The sequence below is a fragment of the Dendropsophus ebraccatus genome, chromosome 3, assembly GCF_027789765.1.
Source record: "Dendropsophus ebraccatus isolate aDenEbr1 chromosome 3, aDenEbr1.pat, whole genome shotgun sequence".
Taxonomy (NCBI): domain Eukaryota; kingdom Metazoa; phylum Chordata; class Amphibia; order Anura; family Hylidae; genus Dendropsophus; species Dendropsophus ebraccatus.
The window spans coordinates 77,045,218-77,071,901 of record NC_091456.1 but is presented as its reverse complement, the minus strand read 5'-3'; the positions used below and the strand labels follow the sequence as shown (position 1 = coordinate 77,071,901).

The 26,684-nt window shown below is 45.3% G+C and overlaps 2 protein-coding genes across 2 annotated transcripts in view; one reads left to right on the top strand and one right to left on the bottom strand.

Moving 5' to 3' along the window:
• Positions 1–1,626: 1,626 nt before the first annotated feature.
• RPS6 (ribosomal protein S6) lies at positions 1,627–11,915 on the bottom strand. The gene is made up of 6 exons (XM_069962047.1): positions 11,810–11,915; positions 8,076–8,207; positions 7,778–7,988; positions 3,439–3,585; positions 2,316–2,473; positions 1,627–1,761 (listed from the first exon to the last, which is right to left on the bottom strand). The coding sequence occupies exons 1-6, from the start codon at positions 11,813–11,815 to the stop codon at positions 1,666–1,668; spliced, it is 750 nt and encodes a 249-aa protein (XP_069818148.1). The 5' UTR covers positions 11,816–11,915; the 3' UTR covers positions 1,627–1,665.
• ACER2 (alkaline ceramidase 2) overlaps positions 11,550–26,684 on the top strand; it is a 57,899-nt gene continuing 42,764 nt past the window's right edge. Inside the window, exon 1 of the mRNA XM_069962046.1 lies at positions 11,550–11,958. The gene's annotated coding sequence lies outside the window, so the exon portion shown is untranslated. The remainder of the gene's footprint in view (positions 11,959–26,684) is intronic.

Genomic DNA, 26,684 nt, shown 5'->3' with positions numbered 1-26,684 from the left:
AGGAAAAAAAAAATACCCCACATGGGGACATTATGTACCATGCGGGCGCAGGACACACCTCCAAAACGAAAGAGCACCATTTGGCTTTTAGAAGCTGGATTTGGTTAGAAAGGAGGACGGAGGCCATGTCTGGTTTACAAAGCTCCATGCTGCCAAAACAGTGGAAACCCCCCAACAAGTGACCCCATTATAGAAACTACACCCCTTAAAGAATGTAACAAGTATAGTGAGCATATGGACCCCACTGCTAACAGACACAAATGTGGAACAATGTGCCGTGAAAATGAAAAATTAAATTTTTTACACTAAAACGTTGGTGTAACTTTTGTTTCTTTTAACCCTTTGTGAACATGAAAAATTCAAACCACTATTACAGGAGTACCCCACATGTGGACACAAAGTGCAAAGCAGGTGCACGGAAAGCCTCCAAAGGGAAGGAGCGCAATTTGGATTTTGGAAGCTGGATTTGGCCAGAAGGGAGGACGAAGGGTTCGCAGAGCCCCCATGCTGCCAAAACATTGTAAACCCCTCACAAGTGACCCCCAACGAACTCAGAAATCGGTGGCTCTTACATGTCAGGGACTGGTGGGGCTTCCTGGTGCGGAACCTTGGGGGCTCATCACTAAATGATGAGGAATAAGGAAGGAGGAACGAGGAATCTTCCTCTTCTCCCTCACTGATTGTCTCAGTATCAGAGGCAATCCAGGCGTATGCCTCCTCAGCCGAGAACAACCTGCGGACCATTTTTTTTTTCTTTAGAGGTGGTGTGTAAGTGTTATGATTTTACACGTGTAAGTGTTAGTGTGTGTGTTTTATGTACTGGTTTTACATTTTATTTGTGTGTGGCGTTTTTGACTTTTTTTTTTTTTTTTTTTTACACTTGAGAGGCACACTGGGGGGGGGGGAGACACCGGCGGCAGGGGGAGGGCAGCAGAGGGTGGCAGGGGAGAGGGTGGCGGAGGAGGAGAAAGCATGGGGGGGGCACCCATCATCTCCTCCTGTGATCGCCAATTCTCGGCAAGCAGAGAAGGAGATGGGAGCAGTTGTATAGATCGCCCGTGGTTGGCCGGCCGGCCGGCCGCCACTGGCCAATCACGGGCAGGTCACACCCGGGCACAGCGGTGATTGGTGCTGTCTCAGACAGCACCAATCACCACTCAATTCCAGGGTCCAGTCGCAGAAATACAGTAAATTGCTGTGATTGGCCGGTTAGAAGTAACCGGCCAATCACAGTGATCGTAGTCACGGGAACAGGTAAGCTGCCGCCTATGTGACACAGGAAGCAATCTTCACCGGAGCTCCCTTAAAGGGCCCACGTACAGGTACGTCATGGGTCCTTAAGTGACAGGATTCCATGACGTACCTGTACGTCATGGGTCCTTATGAGGTTAAGTTTTTTATGACAATAACTGCATCACCTGCCGAACGGACCCCAGGACAGATCTTGGATTAAAAGCAGCTATCCAAAGGTACAAGCGGTTTGGGGTGGGTAAATTGAGGGTACAGTCACTTTAAAACAATTTGTCTTTATCTTTATGTTACCTTATTATAGAACCTAAATCTTGCAAAGTAGATTTTTCTTAAAGGATTGTTCAAATATTTTACATATAAAAATAGACAAGCTGGTCATTTACAAGAAAGGGTCTTTATTCAAACCATGAGGCTTTATTTCTGGCTGGATTCAGACTTGGATGTGGAGGCTCTAAGAGATGAAAGTCTACGTCTCTTGGCGATCTGCTCCTGGCGTTTCTCCTTGGCCTCCTAAATAGAAAAAAGAAAAGTTAAGTTAAAACATTTTGGGTGGAATCATTGGTGTAAGCCAGAGAAAAGGTCCCATCCGCTCCACTGTCTGATAAGCCGGCAGTGGGGCACAGAAAGGCAGGGAAGAGACGTGTACCTCTTAGCAAATCCAGCAGGATGGAAGGGAGTGGGGTCTAGATAAATTCCCCCCACTATTTTAAAATATTAGTTTTTTTGGTTTCTACAGTTAGACTATGCCCCACACAGTATTTTGCAACCAAAATCAGGAGTAAAAACACAGAAAGGTTATGTTCACACAACGTTGAAATTTAGTGGATGGACGTCATTTAATGGCAAATAATGGGCTTTGTTTCAGTACAGCCCCTGTTTTAAAATAACAATTATTTGTCATTAAATTATGGTCATCTGCTCAATTTCAGTGTGTGAACATAGCCTATGTGTATTTAATCCACTACTGGTTGTGTTTGCAAAATACGGACCAAAAAATACTGTGTGGAAACCTAGCCTTAAGGTAATGGAGAGCATTTACTTCAATGTTAATATGATGATCATACCTTTGTTCTCTTTGCCAAAAGCTTGGCATATTCTGCTGCCTCCTCCTTGTTTTTCCGAGTACGCTGCTTTTTCAGGGCAATACGTCTACGTTTGTGCTGAAGAACTCTAGGAGTTACGAGACGTTGGATCTTAGGAGCCTTGGTTCTTGCCTTCTTGCCTGTCAAAATAAAACATATAACACATCAGTGTGTCAGGTGCTAAATCATTTGTCAGAAAGCAAACACTAAAAGGTACCAGTGAATACAGTAGGACATCACAAAGAGTCCGTGTCCGGGTATATGTGGTTTTATGTGAGGGTAGCGAACTAGTGACAGACCTAAAAACCAGTAATTACATTACAGAATCGTTATCCACTAAACACCAGCCAAATACTCTTGACAGACAAGTAAGTTGTGAAGGAATCTATTCAGGTAGAAATTACAGAGAGGCCTATTGTTCTCAGTATGGCTTTGATAAATACTGATTGTATGAGATCTGCTGCACAAAAAGGTGTAAACACATTGCTACTTCTGCTGCCCTCAAATAGGAAAACATAAGCCAGACATTCCCCACAAATCTTGACATAGCTACAACAGAAAATGCTGTGCAGTCCCCTCATCAGCTTGGCTAAGGCTGCCTTTACACAGAGATTTATCTGACAGATTTTTGAAGCCAAAACCAGGAATGGATTTAAAAAAAAAAAAAAAAAAAAAGAAAGAAAAGAAAAGGTCAGTGCCCACATTCAGCATAGGTGCACAGCTCCCTGTGTGTATAACTAGAGATGAGCAGATCAGTTTTGCTTCGTATGAAGCAAAAGAAATCTGTTTCGCTCATCTCTAATAACCATAGGCCCAAAGTTGTCCTAAAGTGTATCTGGTTTTCCTCAGGGGGTATGCACCAGCATACTTTATTTCTTCTCTGTATAGGCAAGTGCTTTGCTATACTGCGGCAATATACCATATGATACAGTATACTTATTTGTATTGCTACCGTATATAGCTATACAGTGGCACAAGTCTGGTGTATGTTGGACTTCTAAATCATTGGACACTACCCCATTTACAGTATTACTTCTGTGTGAACATTGTCTGAAGATCTGCCCACACCAGGTCTATGGATACTGTACTACAAATGGACATTTACCTTCTTTAGTAAGAGGTTTCCTGACCACATACTGGCGTACATCATCTTCTTTAGAGAGGTTGAAGAGCTTGCGGATTCTGCTGGCTCTTTTTGGACCCAGGCGACGAGGAACGGTGTTGTCAGTAAGGCCGGGAATATCCTTATCACCTTAAGAAAAATGTAATTGCAACATTTAGGGGTTTAGGCAAAGATGCATCCTAAAAAAAAAAATTATACAGCAATTTATGACACCCACCCCCACCTCTGCTACATTGTTTTGTGGGCAGTTACAATATGGCAGAAAGGAGTACTAAAACATGAGTACCACGGCCAGGGCGTGAAGTCCGTGTATTGTTATTGTAATCATTATTCCAAGTCTATTGTGAATCTAAAACACTAAAAAATAAAAGCTATTTTGCCAATTACGTGTGCATGCAATTTTTTTTTTTTTTTTTTTTTACAGCATTCACCACGCTGTCAAACTTGCATGTTATCTTGATTCTTCGGGTCAGTACAATTTCAGTATTGCCCAATGTGTAGTTTTATTTATGATTAACCATATTCATCTAAAATAACTCCTATAACTATTGTGGTGTGACTTGGGATGCGATTAAAAAAACAAAAAACAAAAACACAAATCTGGCACCTGATTTTTTTTTTTTTTCTGTATATACTGTTCAATTGGAAATGGGGGTGATTTAAAGCTTGAGGGAGTAAAAAAATTTATAATTTTTATGAGCTGACATGACAAGGACGTCACAAGTCCTTGGCAGCATTCACATGCTCAGCAAATCACGGAAGCTACAGAACGGATTAAAGGGTTTATCCAGTGCTACAAAAACATCACCACTTTCTTCCAGAGACAGCCCCACTATTGTCTCCAGCTTGGGTGGGGTTTTGCTGCTCAGTTCCATTGACGTGAATGGAGCTTAATTGCAAACCGCATCTTAACTGGAGACGTGTTGTCTCTGAAAGAAAGTGGCCATGTTTTTGTAGTACTGGATAACCCCTTTAAAAACTTTCAGTGCTCCTGGCATCATGAAACATGATACTGGAAGGTCCGTCATTACAGTAAACAGCTTCACGCTCCATAGCTTTTGTGTAGGGATGGTCTGAACCCGAACTCTCCTGAACCGCCTGAAAGTCCTCTCGCTGTATCCACCCGCTGCATGGAGCGGCCAGACAGTGGGAATCTGATGCAGAGCGTTCGGGTTCATACGAACCCAAACCTCGGCAGGTTCGGACCATCCTTACTTCTGTGATATTATGGAGTGTGTAAATGCACCCTTAAGCCCCCTATCCACGGGGCGATATTGAGGAGCAAACGAGTGCTGTCTGTGCTCGTTTGCTCCTCGTTCTCCGCTGGCTGCCCGCACCACTAGACGCGGCGGCAGCCAGCGGATGAGTACAGGGAAGGCCGCCCGTGTGATTGCTACATTGTCTGGGCATGTTTTATCATGTTGAAAGACAAACGACAGCAACGATCAGCCGACATCTTTCATGACGGCTGATTGTTGTCTATTACATCAGATGATTATCTGCCAAATACGGCCGATAAGCGTTTAGTGTAATAGGGCCTTTAGTCTTCTATCTACAGACCAAGGAGGGCTTTTTTGTAGAATCAACTATACCTGTAGTGATATTTAACACTTTTACACAAAATGAAATTTACAGTGAAACAGAAAAACTTTTGGGGCTTTTTTTTACGCAGTACACATAGTAAAAATGTTCTCTTCTACTTCTTGAGAAATAAATTTGACTAAAAAATGGTCTGTTCCATAGATGAAATCAGGTGAATATTAGGCATTTTCCTTGCAGCGCGTTCCCTACAAAACTCACACCTTTAGGTACGCGTACAGGATCCGCAACAGATTTGATGCTGTGATCAGCTACGTAGTTACATTGATATCTGTGCCACCAAATCTGCTGCGGATCCTGTATGTGTGAGCAGATCCTTAAGGGTGCCTTCACACGTACCGTATCGCTGTGTATTTATCACTGCAAGTTTCTCGCTCATAAATCCACAATGATACTGATTGCTATAAAGCCAATGTATGTGTATTCTCACTGCGTGTTTGGTGCGATTTTTAAATGCGAGTTTTGATTTTCATATGATTTTCACAGGCGAGTTCAACACCACAAAAAAACGCAGCTACTTTCATGCGAGTTTTGTGCGAGAAATAAGCAGCTATACGGTACGTGTGAAGGCACCCTAAAGGGAATTTGTCAGCTGAAATTCACGCTCCAAACTGCTGACACTGTTCGATAACTGTTAGGCCACACAGTACATTTCATATATCCAGCTGTGCTTCCAGGACATAGAAAATGCTTTTATTCTCTGGTACAAAGAGGCTTCTCAAAGCTCCTGAATAGCTGAGAACTGTAATGTCTCCTCTCTCAGCTTCCAGGTGTCAATCAAGCAGGGAAAGGAAGATCTAAGCAAGGTCAGTATGGGAGGAGAGTAAGGGGGCTTTCCTAGAAGCTCTGGGAAAGCCTCTAACTCTTTGCACTATATAATAAAATCATTTTACATTCTGGAAGCACAGACTGATATATATGATAGGTTAAGGAGACACACAGTACCCAACAGCTATCTAACAGTATCGGCAGTTTGCAGGCTAGATAGGAAGGCAATGTCAGCCCTATGGAGGATGGGGCAGCATATTGTAAGGAACATTATGCTGATATCTCAGTGAGACTCATCTCCTATTGTACCAACCACAAAGTATACTGATTACGGCATTTCTACATAAAATGAGGGGGCGAGTAACCCCACTGTGCAATAAGTGCAGGGGGACAAACCTCAGCCATATGATGTACTAGACCTATATCACCTATTACCCCCTCTCAAATTTGTATGTATTCTTGGATATGTGAAAGGTCTCCTAATGACTGACAACCTGAAAGTTTCATCTGCACATAGTACCAGGTACAAGTCTGAATAATGTCTGGGCCTTGTGGCAGGATTAGCATCCTCCAATCTAACACCAAAGTCTCTATGGGCTCAAATAGCCCTTCTGGCATCCAAGGTATTTTTTTCTTCAGTGTAATGCCATGTATCTGCTCCATGGCCGTCGTGTCCCCACCCATCTGGACAAGGTCCCACTTCTACACATGTATATACTACTGTGAATGGCTTTATAGTTGGACCTTTTATAGCTGGATAGGTTTTAGGTTTATGTGTGGTTAGGGGGGGGGAGGGGGTTCTATTGGTTCTTGTTTTTGCATGCAAACACATTAAAACTTCATTTAAAAAAAACTGCTCTTCTGACTCAAATTATTCTGTCTATAGGGCTGTATGAGGGCTTTTCTGATCTGTAGTTTTTGTGAGTACCACATTTGTGAAGATGTGACTATCAATTTTTTTTTTTTTTTTTAGAGGCCCGACAGTAGCCAGAACTCACCAGTTATGACACTAGCCATACTTTTAAACTCCCGCCATACTAACCTACTGCTCCTGAGCACAAGAGGGGCTATCCAGTATAAGAAAAAGCACAGCTACTTTCTTGCAAAAACAGCACCACCCCTGCCCTCAGGTATTACATTCACTTTAATGGAAGTGAGCTGCAAAACCCACACCCCACAAACTGAGGATCAGGTGGCCATCCCTTTCTAAGACAGGATATTCCCCATTAAGGGTAGAGATGATCGAACACCTCTACGGGAATGGGAAGGCAGCACAAGTCAAATACCGATGGTTCGAGTTCGAACGAACCTAAACATCAGCGCTGTTCAATCATCTCTAATCAAGGGCAATGGCACCATGACGTATTGGCACGTTGAGGGTTAAGCATGAGCAGCACCTTTTAACCCCTTCATGACCAAAGGCCATTGATGCACAGATGTCCATGTCAAATTAAAGAAATGTTCCTCCTCGACTTCTAAGGGCCATACGCTGTTTTTATATGTTTATTTATATTCTGCCAAATTTACTCAGTGTGAACATACCCTAAGGGTTTAATGACTGCAGCTGCGTGATTGCGGCTGCCTGTCATTATCCTTGGCTCCTGGGACACTAATGTGTGCAGGCCGATCACAATGAATCAGCCACTCACACACTAAAACCCTTTCATAGCAGGAACATTAATATAAGTTAGTACTGCATGGGGCATCAGCAGTAGGAACATATAGCCGTATTATTGACGTGAAGAGGTTAATAAGTTTGGACAATTTCCTGGCTATTTCACCCGGCTAGCAAGGAAAGCAGTGACTGACCACTCATTGATAGCATTCCTTAAATCATAGCCTGAAGGACTGAGAAAATGGTGACCGTAAACTGGTAGCAGCCTGTGGATAACCTACTCAAAACCAAAGAAACGGTAACTACCAAAACCTTAACCAAACTCCAGCCACAGCTCACCTTTCCTGACAATAACCAAGTTCAACACACTCAGGTTGGCATCCACAATGCACCCACGCACAGACTTGCGTTTGCGCTCGCCAGTTCTCCTTGGGCGGTAACAGGAGTGACCCTTGCTGAGGAGAAGACGGACACGTCCATGAGTGAGTACACCCTGTTTCATGGGGAATCCTTGCTTGTCATTTCCTCCGCTGATGCGCACCACATAGCCCTGTGCGGGAACATAGAAAATCATCACTACAAGACCACGGCCAGACTGCTAACAGCACCGCCACTCCGAATATTTAATCCCCCTTACCTTCCATTCTTCACCCAAAGGATCGGCAGCGACCTCTGTGGCCATACGCTTCTCATAGAAAGTCCGCAGTTTGCGCTCATCGTCCACTTCAATGAGCTTCTGGCAGCCAGTGGCTGGGAAAGAAATATTGAGCTGTAGAAAGAGGAATTACATTTACAAGCTTTATTTAGATCAATCTTATAGAAGATGTTACCCTAGGGCAGCGCCCCCTAGCTGCTGCAACAGGAAAATAGGTGGGCTAGAGCAGAAGAACCTTCACTGCACATGTAACAAGTCATCTACAGCTCCAGATCCAAGATAACACAAAGATCCTACACAGCAGACACCACTCTAGGGGGATGGGCTGGTGACACATCATACAGCAGCTATCACTCTCTGGGCCGGTGACACATCATACAGCAGCTATCACTCTCTGGGCCGGTGACACATCATACAGCAGCTATCACTCTCTATGGGCTGGTTACACATCATACAGCAGCTATCACTCTCTATGGGCCGGTTACACATCATACAGCAGCTATCACTCTCTATGGGCTGGTGACACATCATACAGCAGCTATCACTCTCTATGGGCCGGTGACACATCATACAGCAGCTATCACTCTCTATGGGCCGGTGACACATCATACAGCAGCTATCACTCTCTATGGGCCGGTGACACATCATACAGCAGCTATCACTCTCTGGGCCGGTGACACATCATACAGCAGCTATCACTCTCTGGGCCGGTTACACATCATACAGCAGCTATCACTCTCTATGGGCTGGTTACACATCATACAGCAGCTATCACTCTCTATGGGCCGGTTACACATCATACAGCAGCTATCACTCTCTATGGGCCGGTTACACATCATACAGCAGCTATCACTCTCTATGGGCCGGTGACACATCATACAGCAGCTATCACTCTCTATGGGCCGGTGACACATCATACAGCAGCTATCACTCTCTATGGGCCGGTGACACATCATACAGCAGCTATCACTCTCTATGGGCCGGTGACACATCATACAGCAGCTATCACTCTCTATGGGCCGGTTACACATCATACAGCAGCTATCACTCTCTATGGGCCGGTTACACATCATACAGCAGCTATCACTCTCTATGGGCCGGTTACACATCATACAGCAGCTATCACTCTCTATGGGCCGGTGACACATCATACAGCAGCTATCACTCTCTATGGGCCGGTGACACATCATACAGCAGCTATCACTCTCTATGGGCCGGTGACACATCATACAGCAGCTATCACTCTCTATGGGCCGGTGACATCATACAGCAGCTATCACTCTCTGGGCCGGTGACACATCATACAGCAGCTATCACTCTCTATGGGCCGGTTACACATCATACAGCAGCTATCACTCTCTATGGGCCGGTTACACATCATACAGCAGCTATCACTCTCTATGGGCCGGTGACACATCATACAGCAGCTATCACTCTCTATGGGCCGGTTACACATCATACAGCAGCTATCACTCTCTATGGGCCGGTTACACATCATACAGCAGCTATCACTCTCTATGGGCCGGTGACACATCATACAGCAGCTATCACTCTCTATGGGCCGGTGACACATCATACAGCAGCTATCACTCTCTATGGGCCGGTGACACATCATACAGCAGCTATCACTCTCTGGGCCGGTGACACATCATACAGCAGCTATCACTCTCTGGGCCGGTGACACATCATACAGCAGCTATCACTCTCTGGGCCGGTGACACATCATACAGCAGCTATCACTCTCTGGGCCGGTGACACATCATACAGCAGCTATCACTCTCTGGGCCGGTTACACATCATACAGCAGCTATCACTCTCTATGGGCCGGTTACACATCATACAGCAGCTATCACTCTCTATGGGCCGGTTACACATCATACAGCAGCTATCACTCTCTATGGGCCGGTGACACATCATACAGCAGCTATCACTCTCTATGGGCCGGTGACACATCATACAGCAGCTATCACTCTCTATGGGCCGGTGACACATCATACAGCAGCTATCACTCTCTATGGGCCGGTGACACATCATACAGCAGCTATCACTCTCTATGGGCCGGTGACACATCATACAGCAGCTATCACTCTCTATGGGCCGGTGACACATCATACAGCAGCTATCACTCTCTGGGCCGGTGACACATCATACAGCAGCTATCACTCTCTGGGCCGGTGACACATCATACAGCAGCTATCACTCTCTGGGCCGGTGACACATCATACAGCAGCTATCACTCTCTGGGCCGGTGACACATCATACAGCAGCTATCACTCTCTGGGCCGGTGACACATCATACAGCAGCTATCACTCTCTGGGCCGGTGACACATCATACAGCAGCTATCACTCTCTGGGCCGGTGACACATCATACAGCAGCTATCACTCTCTGGGCCGGTGACACATCATACAGCAGCTATCACTCTCTGGGCCGGTTACACATCATACAGCAGCTATCACTCTCTGGGCCGGTTACACATCATACAGCAGCTATCACTCTCTGGGCCGGTTACACATCATACAGCAGCTATCACTCTCTGGGCCGGTTACACATCATACAGCAGCTATCACTCTCTGGGCCGGTTACACATCATACAGCAGCTATCACTCTCTGGGCCGGTTACACATCATACAGCAGCTATCACTCTCTGGGCTGGTTACACATCATACAGCAGCTATCACTCTCTGGGCTGGTTACACATCATACAGCAGCTATCACTCTCTGGGCTGGTTACACATCATACAGCAGCTATCACTCTCTGGGCTGGTTACACATCATACAGCAGCTATCACTCTGAGCTGGTTACACATCATACAGCAGCTATCACTCTGTGAGCTGGTTACACATCATACAGCAGCTATCACTCTCTATGGTCTGGTTACACATCATACAGCAGCTATCACTCTCTATGGTCTGGTTACACATCATACAGCAGCTATCACTCTCTATGGTCTGGTTACACATCATACAGCAGCTATCACTCTCTATGGGCTGGTTACACATCATACAGCAGCTATCACTCTGAGCTGGTTACACATCATACAGCAGCTATCACTCTGTGAGCTGGTTACACATCATACAGCAGCTATCACTCTCTATGGGCTGGTTACACATCATACAGCAGCTATCACTCTGAGCTGGTTACACATCATACAGCAGCTATCACTCTGTGAGCTGGTTACACATCATAAAGCAGCTATCACTCTCTGTGGGCTGGTTACACATCATACAGCAGCTATCACTCTGTGAGCTGGTTACACATCATACAGCAGCTATCACTCTGTGAGCTGGTTACACATCATACAGCAGCTATCACTCTGTGAGCTGGTTACACATCATACAGCAGCTATCACTCTCTATGGTCTGGTTACACATCATACAGCAGCTATCACTCTCTATGGGCCGGTTACACATACAGCAGCTATCACTCTACAGTCCGCAGTCAGTGAATGGCGTCAGTCTCTGCCCGCCGCCCGTACACAGAACAGCTGCAGAACAGAGCGCTGTGCAGCACGTACAGGCAGCCGCCATGTCTCTCCCCCTGCCCGCAGCCGCGAATGCGCCGGCAATCCGCTGCCATCTGCCCGCTGACAAGCATTCCGCCACTGTCCTCGCCCGCTGCCAGTCTCCTCACATGCCACCCTCTCCGGCCCGGGAGGTATTTGCCCGCAGAAAACGTGATAAGACGGCGTTTAATAGTTGATTTCTGGGCTCACCTTCATGGCCGCCGACCAGTCTGCCACAGGACCCTGCCGGAAAGAGGCCGAGCTTCCGTGCGGTGACCTCACATAGGGAGGAGGAAGGGATCGTCGCGCGACGCGAGAAAATTGTGACTCGAAGCGAGCGCGCCATCTGGCGGTGGGAGGTTAGTATGCCGGCTTACTAGGGGTTTTATTCTGTGTTTGCAGGAAAAGCGCTGCTGTAATTTGTGTTACAGTTTCTGAGCCAAAGCCAGGATTACAGGGAGGACTTCCTTCTGCTAGATCCTGTTCTGGCTTTGGCTGGAAAAGCTGCATGCTGTATGGTATTCTGCAGCATTTGTTTTTAGCATCTCTTTAATGTGTACAGTTACAGATGTGACACAGAGTATTAGCCCTATTCTGAGGAGCAATGTGCTCATTAGTAAATGGCTGCTCCTATTACACAGGGGGATATTGGCCTGTTCAGCTGACAGTGAAATATCTGTATATTTAGGGAGGCCTAGTACCCCCACTGATTATGGTGATGCCCTCCTAGGGTCCGTGCCTTCCATGTACACATCTGTCAGCGCATGTATCTGTGTTTGTATCTGGAATGCACAATTGCATTGTCGACCTGCTGAACAGAGTCCCTGTGTCTGGATGTACAGTGTAAGGCTATGGTCACACGTAGTATGAGACCAGCCGGGTCACGGAACGGCCGGTCTCAGAAAAGATCATCTCGGCCAGTTCTGCAAAACCAGCCGGATGATCTTTAAGGTTGCTGAGTTCTGATGCGGGCTCATCAGTGCGCGCCCGAATCAGAACTCCCCACAGCACACAATGGAGCATGCGGCCGGGGCCGATCGCTCCATTGTGTGAACTGACATGTCAATTTTCTGCGGCCACTATTCAGTGAATAGCGGCCGTAGAAAACTGACATGTCATTTTTCTATGGCAGCGCTAGGGATCCCGGCCGGAGTGTATACTATGTGAATATACTCTGTCCGGGATTCTCTCAGCCTGCAGCACTACGTAAGTACCACACAAATCACAGCTATTGTGACAACGGCCGTGATTTCTTTGGAACTTACGTCGTGTGAACATAGCCTATAAAGCTGGAAGCCACATCGCTGTACACCATAAAAGTTACTGCAGCTCAGCTCCTTATGAAGTGAATAGAAACTGAACCGCAGTAACCTAACCTGGCATGGTAACTAGGTACACACAATGAACACAGCCAAATACTTTTTCAGTCTGCATCCACGCTTCTCTGGTTTCCTTCTGCAGCGTCTCTGGGTCCCCCGCTGAACTTGTCTCATCAGTGATCGCCTACTCACTCAATCACTGGCCGTGGCGTTGTCCTGTCTCAGTCAGTGATTGGCTGAGCAGGCTGTTACTGCCGAGAGTTTTTCTCAAAAGTGGGGGACTGCAGACGCCACAGGAGGACACTGGAGGAGTGCGGTGAGGTAAGAATAAGATGTGTTATGTTTTATATAAGGGCATCACTAGCTAAATGTTTTAGTCTCAGAGTACCCCTTTAGGCTTATTGGTAATGACGACCGCAAATAATGATCGTGAACATTATTTGTATATGTTTTTTGCCTCTAAAATGACAGCCATAAAGATGGACAACATTTTCCCGTTGTGGGAACCAATAAGTGCGATCATGCTGATATGGTTCTCAGCTGCACAGTATAGATCTACTGTGCAGCTCCCCGAGGCTACAAGCTGTGTTTGCTAGTCACGGCTTCCTCCCTGTCAGAGCACTCTGGCCCCCTCTCCTAGACTCACACGCCAGAATAAAACCTTTTTCCCCCGATGAAAAGCCACAGATGCAGCTGGTAGCCTCAGAGAGCTGCACTGTAGATCTATACTGTTCGTCTGGGTTCCCTTTAGGGTGCGTTCACACCTACAGGGTCTGCAGCAGAACTGCAGCAGATCCGCAGCAGATTTAAAGGTGCAGATTTGATGCTGTGTTCAGTTATTTAAATAAAATCTGCTGCGGAAAATACGCTGCAGATCCGGTAAGTGTGAATGTACCCTAATGGTGCGTTCACACCTACAGGATCTGCAGCTGATTTTCTGCAGCAGATTTCATTTAAATAACTGAACACAGCATCAAATCTGCTGCAGATCTGCTGCAGATCCTGTAGGTTTGAACGCACCCTAAAGGGGTTTTCCAGCGTTAGAAAAAGATGACCACTTTCTTCCAGAAACAATACGACTCTTGTCTCCCGTTCAGGTGCGGTTTGCAATTAAAAGGGGTATTTCACCAAAAAAATCAACTGGTGCCAGAAAGTGCCAAAGATTTTTTATTTACTTCAATTAAAAATCTCAAGTCTTCCACTACTTATCAAATGCTGTATGTCCTGCAGGAAGTGGTATTTTTTCCAGTCTGGAAAGCAGGAAAGTTTGGAAATTGCTACTGTTCTGGACAGTTCCTGTGATGGACAGATGTGACAGCAGAGAGCATAGTTGCCAACATTAGAAATTTTTTTCCAGGGACACATTAGTGTTGACAACAAGGTGTTTGGCTTTTTGTGGGTGTGGTCTCGGTGGGGAGTGGCCTATCGTGGGTGGTTTGTGGGGTGTGGCTTGTCATCTGCATTTTTGTTTCAAAATTTTCCAGTTACAATTTCCAATCAGAACAACACAAAAGGAGCATTACACACCCCAGTATCAGGTCCACAGTATATTACACACCCCAGTATCAAGTCCCCAGTATATTACACACCCCAGTGTCAGATTCCCAATATATTACATCCACTTAGAGCAGGCTGTGGTCCAGAGATAGCACTCTAGTGACTGACTGTATACACTGGTAGTTTGTGCCCATATGATGTGGCTGCAACCCATATCATTATACTAATACCCCCTTCATCCTCCTGCTCCTCCATTATCCTACTACTGCCTCCTTTATCCTCCTGCTTCTCCATCATGCTACTACCCCCTTCATCCTCCTGCACCTCAACCATCATACTACCACCTCCATCATCATACTACTACCCAGGGGCGTAACTAGAAATGTCTGGGCCCCATAGCAAACTTTTGATTGCCCCCCCCCTCCCTCGATCGATCGACCACTACGCCATCAACACACTCAGCTCTACACAGGTTCTGTACACCAAATACATTACAGTGCAGTTATATCAGGTGACTCACAGGGAATGTCTTCTCTGATCAGAGTTGTTTCCTTTTCATTTTCTTCTCCATCCTTCCTGGGCCATTATGAGAACTTCTCCGAGCCACGAATCCACAGAATCTGCCAGACAAACATATTAGGCTCCTTATACTGGCACCATCCTCATCTCTATACACACTGCACATCTGTATTGGCCCCTTTACACCCTCATTTAGTTGGTAGCCCTAACACTATGTGAGCCCCTTATAGTATATGCCCCTCTGTGTATTCCCCCTTACAGATGCCTCCGTGTTAGCTCCTTATAAATGACCCCCCTGTGCTTTCTATCCCCCTCATAGATGGTCCCCCATGTTGCCCCCCCCTTATAGATGCCCCTCATGTTGTCCCCCTATAGATGCCCCCCTTGTGTTGTGCCCCTATAGATGCCCTCTCATTTGGTCCCCCTATAAATGCCCCTTTATGTTGTCTCCCTAGAGATGGCCCCCTGTATAATCCCCCTATAGATGGCCCCTTGTAATATCCCCCATAGATGCCACCCCCCTGTATTATCCCCCATAGATGCCACCCCCCTGTATTATCCCCCATAGATGCCACCCCCCTGTATTATCCCCCATAGATGCCCCCCTTTATTATCCCCCATAGATGGCCCCCTGTATTATCCCCATAGATGCCCCCTGTATTATCCCCCATAGATGGCCCCCTGTATTATCCCCCATAGATGCCCCCCTGTATCATCCCCCATAGATGCCCCCTGTATTATCCCCCATAGATGCCCCCCTGTATATCCCCCATAGATGCCCCCTTTATATCCCCCATAGATGCCCCCCTGTATTATCCTCCATAGATGCCCCCCCCTGTATATCCCCCATAGATGCCACCTGTATATCCCCCATAGATGGCCCCCTGTATTATCCCCCATAGATGGCCCCTTGTATTATCCCCCATAGATGCCCCCCCCTGTATTATCCCCCATAGATGCCCCCCTGTATTATCCCCAATAGATGCCACTCCCCTGTATTATCCACCATAGATGCCACCCCCCCTGTATTATCCCCCATAGATGCCCCCTTTATATCCCCCATAGATGCCCCCCTGTATTATCCTCCATAGATGCCCCCCCCCCCTGTATATCCCCCATAGATGCCACCTGTATATCCCCCATAGATGGCCCCCTGTATTATCCCCCATAGATGGCCCCTTGTATTATCCCCCATAGATGCCCCCCCTGTATTATCCCCCATAGATGCCCCCCTGTATTATCCCCAATAGATGCCACTCCCCTGTATTATCCACCATAGATGCCACCCCCCCTGTATTATCCCCCATAGATGGCCCCCTGTATTATCCCCCATAGATGCCCCCCCTGTATTATCCCCCATAGATGCCACCCCCCCTGTATTGTCCCCCATAGATGCCCCCCTTATTATCCCCCATAGATGGCTCCCTGTATTATCCCCCATAGATGCCCCCCCCTGTATATCCCCCATAGATGATACATAGATGTATCATCCCCCTTTGCAAAGCAGATTAAAAAAAAACAAAAAAACACAACTCACCTAACTCCCCCGTCGGCTGTCTTCTCCGCTTCTCCCCAGGGGGCTTCCTAGGGGGTGTCCCAGGGATTCCAAAGCAGCAGTGGTACCGGACTCAGCGTCCGCCCGGGCTAGTACTTCCGATGCACGGAGCGTCTGTGCCGGAAGTACAGGCCGGGGGGCGGACTCTGAGCTCTCTGGTACCTGTGCTGCCGGGGATAGGACGGGATGACAAGGGGGGCCCTCGCGCGTCCTGTCCTATCTCCGGCAGCACAGATACCAGAGAGCTCAGAGTCCGCCCCCCGGCCTGTACTTCCGGCACAGACGCTCCGTGTGCCGGAAGTACTAGCCCGGGCGGACACTGAGTCCGGTACCAGTGCTGCCCCAAGGTACCAGGACACCCCCGGACCCCAAACAGCTGCAGCACCCGGGAGGCCTGCTTGGCCGCCGGGTGCTACAGACTATGTCAGCTCAGGGGGCCCGCGCCACGGGCCCCCTGATGCGGCGGGGCCCCGTAGCAGCCGCTACGACGGTAGTACCGCCCCTGCTACTACCCCTTCATACTCCTGCCCCTCCATCGTCATACTACTACCCCCTTCATCATCCTCATGCCCTTTTATCATCATACCAGTAACTCCTTCAGCATCCTGTTCCTTCATCATCATACCACTACTCCCTTCATCTGTATTTAAAAAAAACCCAAAAAACTATCCTTAACTCACATGTGTGGTTCCTCTAGTCCCCCAGCATTTCTCTCCCTGCTCTGCATGAGTGACGCCACTTGCTCCCGCAGGGGGCGGGGCCTCCCGGAACATGGTTTTGCCAGGGCTGTCTACTTAGAATCGGGACAGTCACGGCAAAACCTGGACTGTTGGTAACTATGGGAGAGCACTGTGTCAGGGTGCGTTTACACTAAGCAATCTGTGCTCAAAAGTTACCATGGATTCCACCGCTTGTCCCCGTGCATTCTCGCTTACATCTCCGCCCGTCCAATAGACTCCATATTATGGTCAGGCGGATTCCACCGGCTGCTCCAAAGAATGGACAGACACTAATAAGTTCTATTTTGGTCTCCAAATGATTGATGATAGTCAGATACTAATGGTAATCTTTGAGACTGTTGTCCCAGCTCCCACCAGATCCCATAGATCAGGTCCTCCTGTTTACTTCTGTGCTGATTCCTGACCATTTTTAGAATCATCCTAATGCCACGAGGCAAGCTCTTGTGTGGAGCCCCAGATCAAAGACCTTGTGTTTCATACATTTTCTAATAATTACGCAGTTGTTGCTTTCTCACCAAGCTGCTTGTCTATTGTCCTGTAGCCCATCCCAGCCTTGTGCAGGTCTACAATTTCATCCCTGGTGTCCTTAGACAACTCTTTGGTTTTGGCCATGGTGGAGAGGTTGAGGTGTGATTAAGTGTGTGAACAGGTGTTTTTATACAGGTAATGAGTGCAGAGTCTGTGAGAGACGTAATTCTTGCTGGTTTGTAGGTGATCAAATACTTATTTCAAGAAATAAAATGCTAATTATTATTTTAAAATTGAACAATGCAATTTGGGATTTTTTTTTGATAGATTCTATCTCTCACAGAAATTACAGACCCCTTTATTCTTTGTAAGTGCAGAAACTTGCAAAATCGTCAGTGTATCAAATACTTATTTCCCCCACTGTATATGATTGCCAAGGAGAGCAAGATGATAGCTAGGACCCAGCACTGGATGGTGGATTAATTTGTTTTAATATTGCGGTTGTGGAGGCTCCAGGGTAGGAAGGGTTATCATGGGACTTTTTGTATATATTTGCTCACCTGGTAGTGTAAGATTTATAGTAAGCTGAGATGTTCTTCTGATCTTCCCTATGCTATTTAGAAGTACTCTGACAATTCTTTGTCAGAATGGAGTCTGTTGATAGGAACCCATCCAAAAATGCCTTCAATTTCAAACCCTACTCAGATAACCATTTGTTATTTTACCCTTCCGTTTTGACTGTGCACAAGTAACCAAGCCACTGCTAAAGTTAAGTTACATTGTGCAGACATTATGACAAGAAGACTGCATGCAAACGCCCTTACTGTTTTACGTTTCTGCAGACCTCATTGACATTCTGATCACACAGCCCATAAAAGGGATCTGTCAGCTCTTCTCATATGTCTTTTGTAGCAAATAATAATTAAAGGGGAAACTTGCGGCAGGAGTCTTTTTTTGCCTTATGCTCGGGGTTGGTTTGTTTAAAAATAATAAAGTGTTCTTACCTCCCTGGCTCCCGCGGCGCCACTGGTATCTCACCCACTTTGTCCCGCTGTTCAGCCACTTCCAGGACCTGGTTTTGTGATTTTGTAGGCCCCTCTATGCAATCAGTGGCTGCAGCAGTGTCCCACCTCAGTCGCTGATTGGCTGGGCGGGCAATCAATCACCTGGGTACATGAAGTTGCAGCTGGAAGTGCTGGCGGCTGTCATTGGGACCACGGAGAAGCCCATTGGGTCACAAGAACAGGTAAGTATACTTTGTTTATTATTTTCCCGCACAACCCTTTTTTTCAATTTCATGGGAGTTCTTCTTTAACTTATGAGGGCCTGTCATGGGCAAGCTTAATACAGCAATCAACCATTGATTCCTCTGAGCATCCACAATGTCAGTCAACCTGCTAAGCAGTCCCAGAAGTCAGCAATCCTGGTAGACAGTGACAGCATTGGGTAGTGCTGATAGACTCCTCTCTTCAGCACACTTCTCCTTTTCCCACCTAGGGGCCCTTGCACATTACGGAAATTGCGCGGATAAGCTCTGGATAAGCTCGCCCCCTCGCTCCTGCTTGAACATCTGGCCGTCCCATAGGCTCTATTCTATTCAGGCAGATTCCGGAGCCTATGGGACGGCCAGATGTTCAAGCGGGAGTGTGCATGAAATCCGCTGGAGCTTTGTAGAGTTAAAGGGCCCTAACTCCTAAAGTTTAGATCGGCAGGGGTGTGGACACTGAGACATGCTGTGTATATATGGGGGAGATTTATCAAACCTTGTGCAAAGGCACAGTGGATCACTTGCTCATAAAAACCAATCAGATTCCAGCTTTCATTATTCAGAGGGATTATCCAGGATTAGAAAAAGCACAACTACTTTTTTGTTAAAACAGCACCGTCCCTGTCCTCAGGTTTGGTGCAGTTCTAAAGCTCAGTTCCATTCACAATGGAACTGCGCTACAAACCCCACCCAAACAGAGGACAGGAGAGGTGCTGTTTCTGGAAGAAAGTGGACATGTTTTTCTAAGCCTAGATAACCCCTTTAAGAGTCCAATCACATGTACCATATAGAAAGATATGTTGATAGGGATTCGCTGCACCTTTACTGATGTGTATGGAAAACCACCTACTTCGAGTGCACTACTGTCTCAGCGCTAGGAGAGTAATAATGAATAGGAAAAAGTAGTAGGCTCTCTAGAAGAGGGTGAAATGATATATAAAAGATGATATATAAAATATATGCTTAAATAGATCTAAATTGTGATGATATAGACCATGTATATATTAAAATAGATCTGGATTGTAATTAAACATTTATTATAACACTTGAAAATACATGAGATGATTAGTCAGTGTCCGAATGACCAAACCCAACTATAGATGTACTTCAATATCAGACTCATGGTCAATACACATGGATTCATAAAAATCAGGTTGAGATTAGTCAGTACCACAATGACCAAATACAACCAAAAATGTATTTGATATATTAAAATCTTACAACATATACTGGAAAAATATAAAAAATGTTAAATATAAATGAAAAAGTAAAAAATGGTTAAAAAGTAGAAAATTTATAAGAGAATATATAATATATAATGGGCTCTTATATATTTTCTACTTTTTAATCATTTTTTACTTTTTCATTTATATTTAACATTTTTTATATTTTTCAGTATATGTTGTAAGATTTTAATATATCAAGTACATTTTTGGTTGTATTTGGTCATTGTGGTACTGACTAATCTCAATCTGATTTTTATGAATCCATGTGTATTGACCATGAGTCTGATATTGAAGTACATCTATAGTTGGGTTTGGTCATTCAGACACTGACTAATCATCTCATGTATTTTCAAGTGTTATAATAAATGTTTAATTACAATCCAGATCTATTTTAATATATACATGGTCTATATCATCACAATTTAGATCTATTTAAGCATATATTTTATATATCAGCTTTTATATATCATTTCACCCTCTTCTAGAGAGCCTACTACATGTACCATATAGCAGCAATTTTCAAGTTTCTTGTACTGAAACCCACTGCAAATCTGATTAGCATTAAAATCTATGGCACGCCATTCTCGTACCCGATTTTCAGTCCACTGCGAGAATGAAACACCTCCACAGCTATGTAAAAGTTCACATATTGTGCTGCTGTTATGTTAAAAAAATTAAAAAGCCATTCTTATCCGTCCACACTCCCCATCAGCCCTCAGATGGCACCACCAGCTGACTGACAGCCTCCTCAGCTAAGGCCACATCCGCACACACTGTTTTTTTTTGCAATAAACAACGGCCATTGTTGCAGGTTGCAACAACATCTGTTTTCTATTGACATTGTGCGATTATATTAAAGTGTATGGAACAACTGCCGTAGTGTATATACACTGTATACATTACGGCCGTTGTTCTTTGCGGCTGCAGAAAATAATTAACAGGTCTATTTTCTACAGCCGCAGTCCATTGAACAGTGGCCATAGAAAATAGGTTGTGCTCACAGTGTAACATACAGCTCCCGGACGTACTTTACACTGTGGTCAATGATAAATTGGATTGCAGGCACACTAAAATGTTCTCCCACTGTGTGAACATGGCCTAATATTGAAAGCTGGAATTTGGTTGCGATGGGCAACTACTCCGCTGTTCCTTAGGTTTGATAAATATCCCCCTATAGGTCTATGAAGAGGCTTCTGTCCTCTAGCTCTAGTGAGCTTATAGTCAGTTTAAACTTTAGGTACACATTAATTATTGCCGGTATTATACTGTGCTTTATACTCTTGTATGTATCAGTCATGTGGAAGCCTGGGGAACGATGTATGTTTCTCAGCTGCTTCTTGTTTGTCTTCTCAGTAAACACTGTGACAGTATCCTGATCCTGTGCTGCTTTGGTTTAGTCAGTGTACCCTGGTAGAAAATAGTCAAGAGACGTCTGACCTACATAATTTTCTGGTGTAATGTTGTGAACTGTACTAGGAAGCTTGCTGTGCCTTTGCTCGCCTGTGCAACCTTGGCAGTGCTGCAGTTTTCACAGAATCAAAGAACAAAACATTGCTATTTCTGTCATATTACCGACTTAACGTAACAACATTCATGGAAAACATATGTTTATGTCGGAGTAGGACAACCTCCAGCCTTCCAGCTGTTCTAAAGCTACAATTCCCATCATACCTGGACAACCAAAGCCACTTAGTAACTACATACTAAGCCACTCTACTTAGACTAGGCATGTCAAACCCGCAGAGCAGATATTTTTGACCTGGAAAGGAAAATGATAAATTTCATAGGGCTGGCCGGTCTATCTTCTTAATTGGCCCGCAGCTGAAAAAAATTCTCTGTTGGCCACCCATTTACCAACCCAGCCCCAAATGTCACCTGGTTGCCCTTCGCCTGCCTCCTCTGTGCTGGAATTGGATTGTCCTGAACCTGCCTCTCCCATTGCTTGCAGGTGTAGTCACATAACTGTACTGCACTAGCCCGTCATTCTAGTTACTTTCTGTGCTGTGGGTGTCCATGGTGGGTATTTCTTAGGGCCCATTTACACACAAAGATTATCTGCCAAAGATTTGAAGCCAAAGCCAGGAATGGATTTGAAAAGAGGAGGAATCTCAGGCTTTCCTTTATGATCTGTTCCCTGTTTATAATCTGTTTCTGGTTTTGGCTTCAAATCTTTGGCAGATAATATGTCAGATAATCTTTCTGTGTAAATGGACCCTAATGCTATGTTTACACGGAACAATTATCTGGCGAATTTTTGCGATAACGATCGAATTCGAACGATAATCGTACGTGTAAACGGGGCGAATGATCGATAAATCGTTCATTTTGATCTTTTAACATGTTTAACATAAATCGTTGTTCGTCATTCGCAAAAAATTCGCCAATCGTTCCGTGTAAACAGTTGTGGTGTGATAGTCCGGCCGCCCGCAGCCCCGCCCGCCGCCCGCCCCCCCCCCGCTCGCAGCCCGGCCCCCCGCTCATCCGCAGCCCCCTGCGCCGGCTCAATCGCCACCCCCGCCGCCACCCCCGCCGCCTCCGATCGCCCTCCCGCCGCCGCCGCTCCGATCGCCCCCCCGGCACCGCCGCTCTGATCGCCCCCGCCGCGACCATACGTTACCTGCTCCGTGTAGCAGGTCTTCCACATCCCCGGCTCCCCTCTTCAGTGCACTGATTGGCTGAAGAGGGGAGCCGGGAATTTCAAACGGCTCCTCTTCAGCCAATCAGTGCTCCTCTTCAGCACTGATTGGCTGAAGAGGAGCCGTTTGAAATTCCCGGCTCCCCTCTTCAGCCAATCAATTCAAGGCAGCACTGATTGGCTGAAGAGGAGCCGTTTGAAATTCCCGGCTCCCCTCTTTAGCCAATCAGTGCTGCCTCACGGGCACGCCCGCACTAAAAGAAGTGACATGACACTTCTTTCAGCGTATAGTGGAATACGCCGGCCCATAGAATGGTGTCTATGGAGCTGGCGGAAAAGCGCGTGCCCGTGCGGGTGGACAGCTGACGGAATTCCGCGGACATTGTCCGCGAAAATTCCGTAGTGTGAACCCGCCCTTAGAGAGCCTCTATAGCAGTAGGGCAAGTGTAGGAGGCTAAGGCTAGGTTTTGGAGTGGGGCCATACTTATCAGGGCATACTCTGCCAAGGATGTAGCGCCAGTGTCTACTTACCCTGATGATGCTCTCTCCTATATTCTGAACATAATGCAACCTCAGTGATTGGCTACAGTAGATTTGGAACGTTATCAGGGGACATAAGAAGATATTTATGGATGGCGTCTTATAGTAATTTAGGGAAATGGTTTATTGTGATACAGCAAAAATAAATGACTGAAAATATTGCATATTTACTGGAAATCAGCAGAATAGTGATCTGTGTTTATTGTGTGTAGTATAATTTTTTTATACAATGTACAGTGTATACACATGATATAGTAGATCATTTACTCCTGTTGATAAGTATTATATACTATGTAATGGACTTCACAGCTGCTGTGGAACCTCTTTTTTTGTAAAGTAAGTTGGTGGCTGAATATGGCTTTCCCTCCCTAAAGTGATTCTGCAGCTGCTACAGTGTCTATTATGAGGTTCTTGAAAGCTAGGGCAATAGCACACAACCCATTCTGGAGATCCTTTATAAGTAAAGAATGGAGCTATTCATGTCACTTGGTGGCTGATTGAAATTAACCCCCTTCCCTTTAAGAAAAAAAAAAAAAAAAAAAAAAAAGTTGTTTTTTATCCCTTTAAATTGCCTAAGCTGCTACAAAACCTATTTCAAAGTTCCGTAGTAGTCATTAATAAATTGTACGGTTATTGTTCACTCCTATCGTATTTTTTTTCAGTTAGGGCTGTAGATATTTGACTCAGTGCTACAAGTAACATTCGGGACACAAAGAAGCAGGGATTCCCCAAAGGATCAGAATAGTTCCATAGAAATACCAGCATACATAGACACATTTGTGGTGGGCAGTTAACTAACTGAATTGTGCTACTGGCCATGATAAGGGATTGTCTGTTGGCCAATAAACAGGTGTAGATCTAGGCCAAGCTGGTGTGGCAAGCTACTCATGTGACTTGAACATGACTTTTAAAGGGGACGTCTGGCAAAATTTTTTATTAAAGTATTGCTCCCCAAAAGTTATACAAATCACCAATATACACTTATTACAGGAAATGCTTATAAAGTTTTTTTCCCTGCACTTTCTACTGCATCAAGGCTTCACTTTCTGGATAAAATGGTGATGTCACGACCAGAATCCCAAAGCTGTGCGGGCTGTGGCTGCTGGAGAGGATGATGGCAGGGGGATATTGAGGGACACAGGGCACTGGAGGGACACTGAGCATTCCTCTGCCATCATCCTCTCCAGTAGCCACAGCCCGCACAGCTCTGGGAGTCAGGTCGTGACATCACCATTTTATCCAGGAAGTGAAGCCTTGATGCAGTAGTAAGTGCAGGGAAAAAAGCACTTTATAAGTATTTCCTGTAATAAGTGTATGTTGGTGATTTATACAACTTTTGGGGGTAATACAATACTTTAATACAAATTTTCTCTGGACTTCTCCTTTAAGGTACTTTTGCAGCCATTGAACTTTTTCAGATTATCTATTGCTTATTTTAACAGATATCTTTATGCAATGCAGAAATGCAATGTGGATGTGAAACCTACAGACTTGCAAAGTAAAATACACATTTCCTGTTTTTAAAGGCATATTGACATCTAGGCTTGTTATTCCCAATCTCTGGATCAGTGGGCATCCTGGCAGTTAGACGCACAGGAATCAACTTATTATCCCATATTCAAATAGGCCAGATGGGAATACACCTTTGGACTATGTTCCCACTCAGTATTTTACAACCAAAACCACGAGTGGATCGAAACACAGAAAGGCTATGTTCTTACACTGTTGAAATTGAGTGGATGGCCGCCTTATAATGGCGAAAAATGTCTATTATTTTAATTGGTGGTTGTTTTAAAATAACATTAATTATTTGTTATTAAATGGTGACCATCCACTCAATTTCAACAGTGTAAGAACATAGCCTTTCTGTGTTTCAATCCACTCCTGGTTTTGGTTGTAAAATACTGAGCAAAAATACTGAGTGGGAACATAGCCTTAGGGCCTTATTACACCAACAGATTATATAAGAGATTTTTTTTTAGCCAAAGCCAGGAATTGACTATAAGCAGAGAACAGGTCATAAAGAAAAGACTGAGATTTCTCCTCTTTTCAAATCCATTTCTGGCTTTGGCTTAAAAAATCTGTCAAATAATCTGTTGGTGTAATAGGGCCCTTAAAGGGAATGTGTTGCCTATATTTGTTTTTACTTCACTTCCAGATACTGAAACATGTTTTTTTTATTGTTTCTATTTTGATTGCAATCATTTTTATTCTTAGTACATTGTCACGAGGGCTGTCATCTTGCCTGAATAGTTTTTGACAGCATTTTGTGATATGTTTTACAGCTATCCTCATGTGACCTCTGTCATCTGTGAGGGGGGGAGGGGTGGTAAGCTGTGAACATTATCTATAGTCCGCGCTATCAACTGGTGAAACCTTTTACTAATTCTGTACAGATCACTGTTTAGCAGCACCTCTTTGGCACTTTACTTCAACATAAAACAGTATTTTTAGCACATTGTAGTCACAGATGAGTAAATGAAAGGTAACGTGTATCCTTTCCCCAAGAACATTTTCAGTACATTCCTACTTACTTTTCAGGTGACAGGTTCTCTTAAAGTGTCTGCAACCCGCATGTTAGGCTTCATACTTTTGTTGGCCATAGCAGCCACTTGTGGTGCGTTTGGTCATCAGTATAGGGTATATGAGCCTCTCCTAACCGTCCACCAACAGATGATTTCGATGGACATAGGAGTCGGGCGTGATGAAAAAGATAGAGATAAGCTACAGTCAGGGCAGTCTGGCTGTGGCTTACCCCTCTATTTGTCATGGGGAACACAGGGATGCTCCTCCGTACCAAACATCCCAGTGTATAGGGAATATGGGGAGAGGATAAGTTATTGAAGGTGTATGGCCACCTTTATTCTCAGGAGCCTTCAGGCAATTTTAACAATGTAGGAATCAGGGCTGTGGAGTCAGTAAGCCGCAGCTCTGATTCAGACTCCTGAATTTTATCAGGGACCGACTCCAGCTCCTTTATAAATGCCTGCGTGTGTGTGTGTGTGTGTGTGTGTGTGTGTGTGTGTGTGTGTGTGTGTGTGTGTGTGGGTAGTGGATGAAGCCAGTCTCCAGCCACCATGTTCTGAACAACTTAAAACTACACTTGATGGAGCAGATCGTCTTTTCTAACTAACTATTTACCATACACAAAGAAAAGCTGCTAACAGTGCCATATACCTGTGATGTAGAGGGGTCAGCCATAATGATATAAAGGGGTCAACCAAAGTGATATAGAAGGGTCAGCCATATTGATATAGAGGTCAACCATAGTGATATAGAGGGCTCAGACATAGGCCCAGATTTATCAGCTCTCCGTCAG

Bases quoted from the DNA above. Each gene is read 5' to 3' on its own strand.
- RPS6 (XM_069962047.1), bottom strand. The intron at 3,586-7,777 runs GTGAGCTGTGGC...ATTTTTCTTAAG, and splicing joins CTTGGTTATTGTCAGGAAAG to GTGATAAGGATATTCCCGGC. The intron at 2,474-3,438 runs GTAAATGTCCAT...TTATTTTGACAG, and splicing joins GAAACCTCTTACTAAAGAAG to GCAAGAAGGCAAGAACCAAG.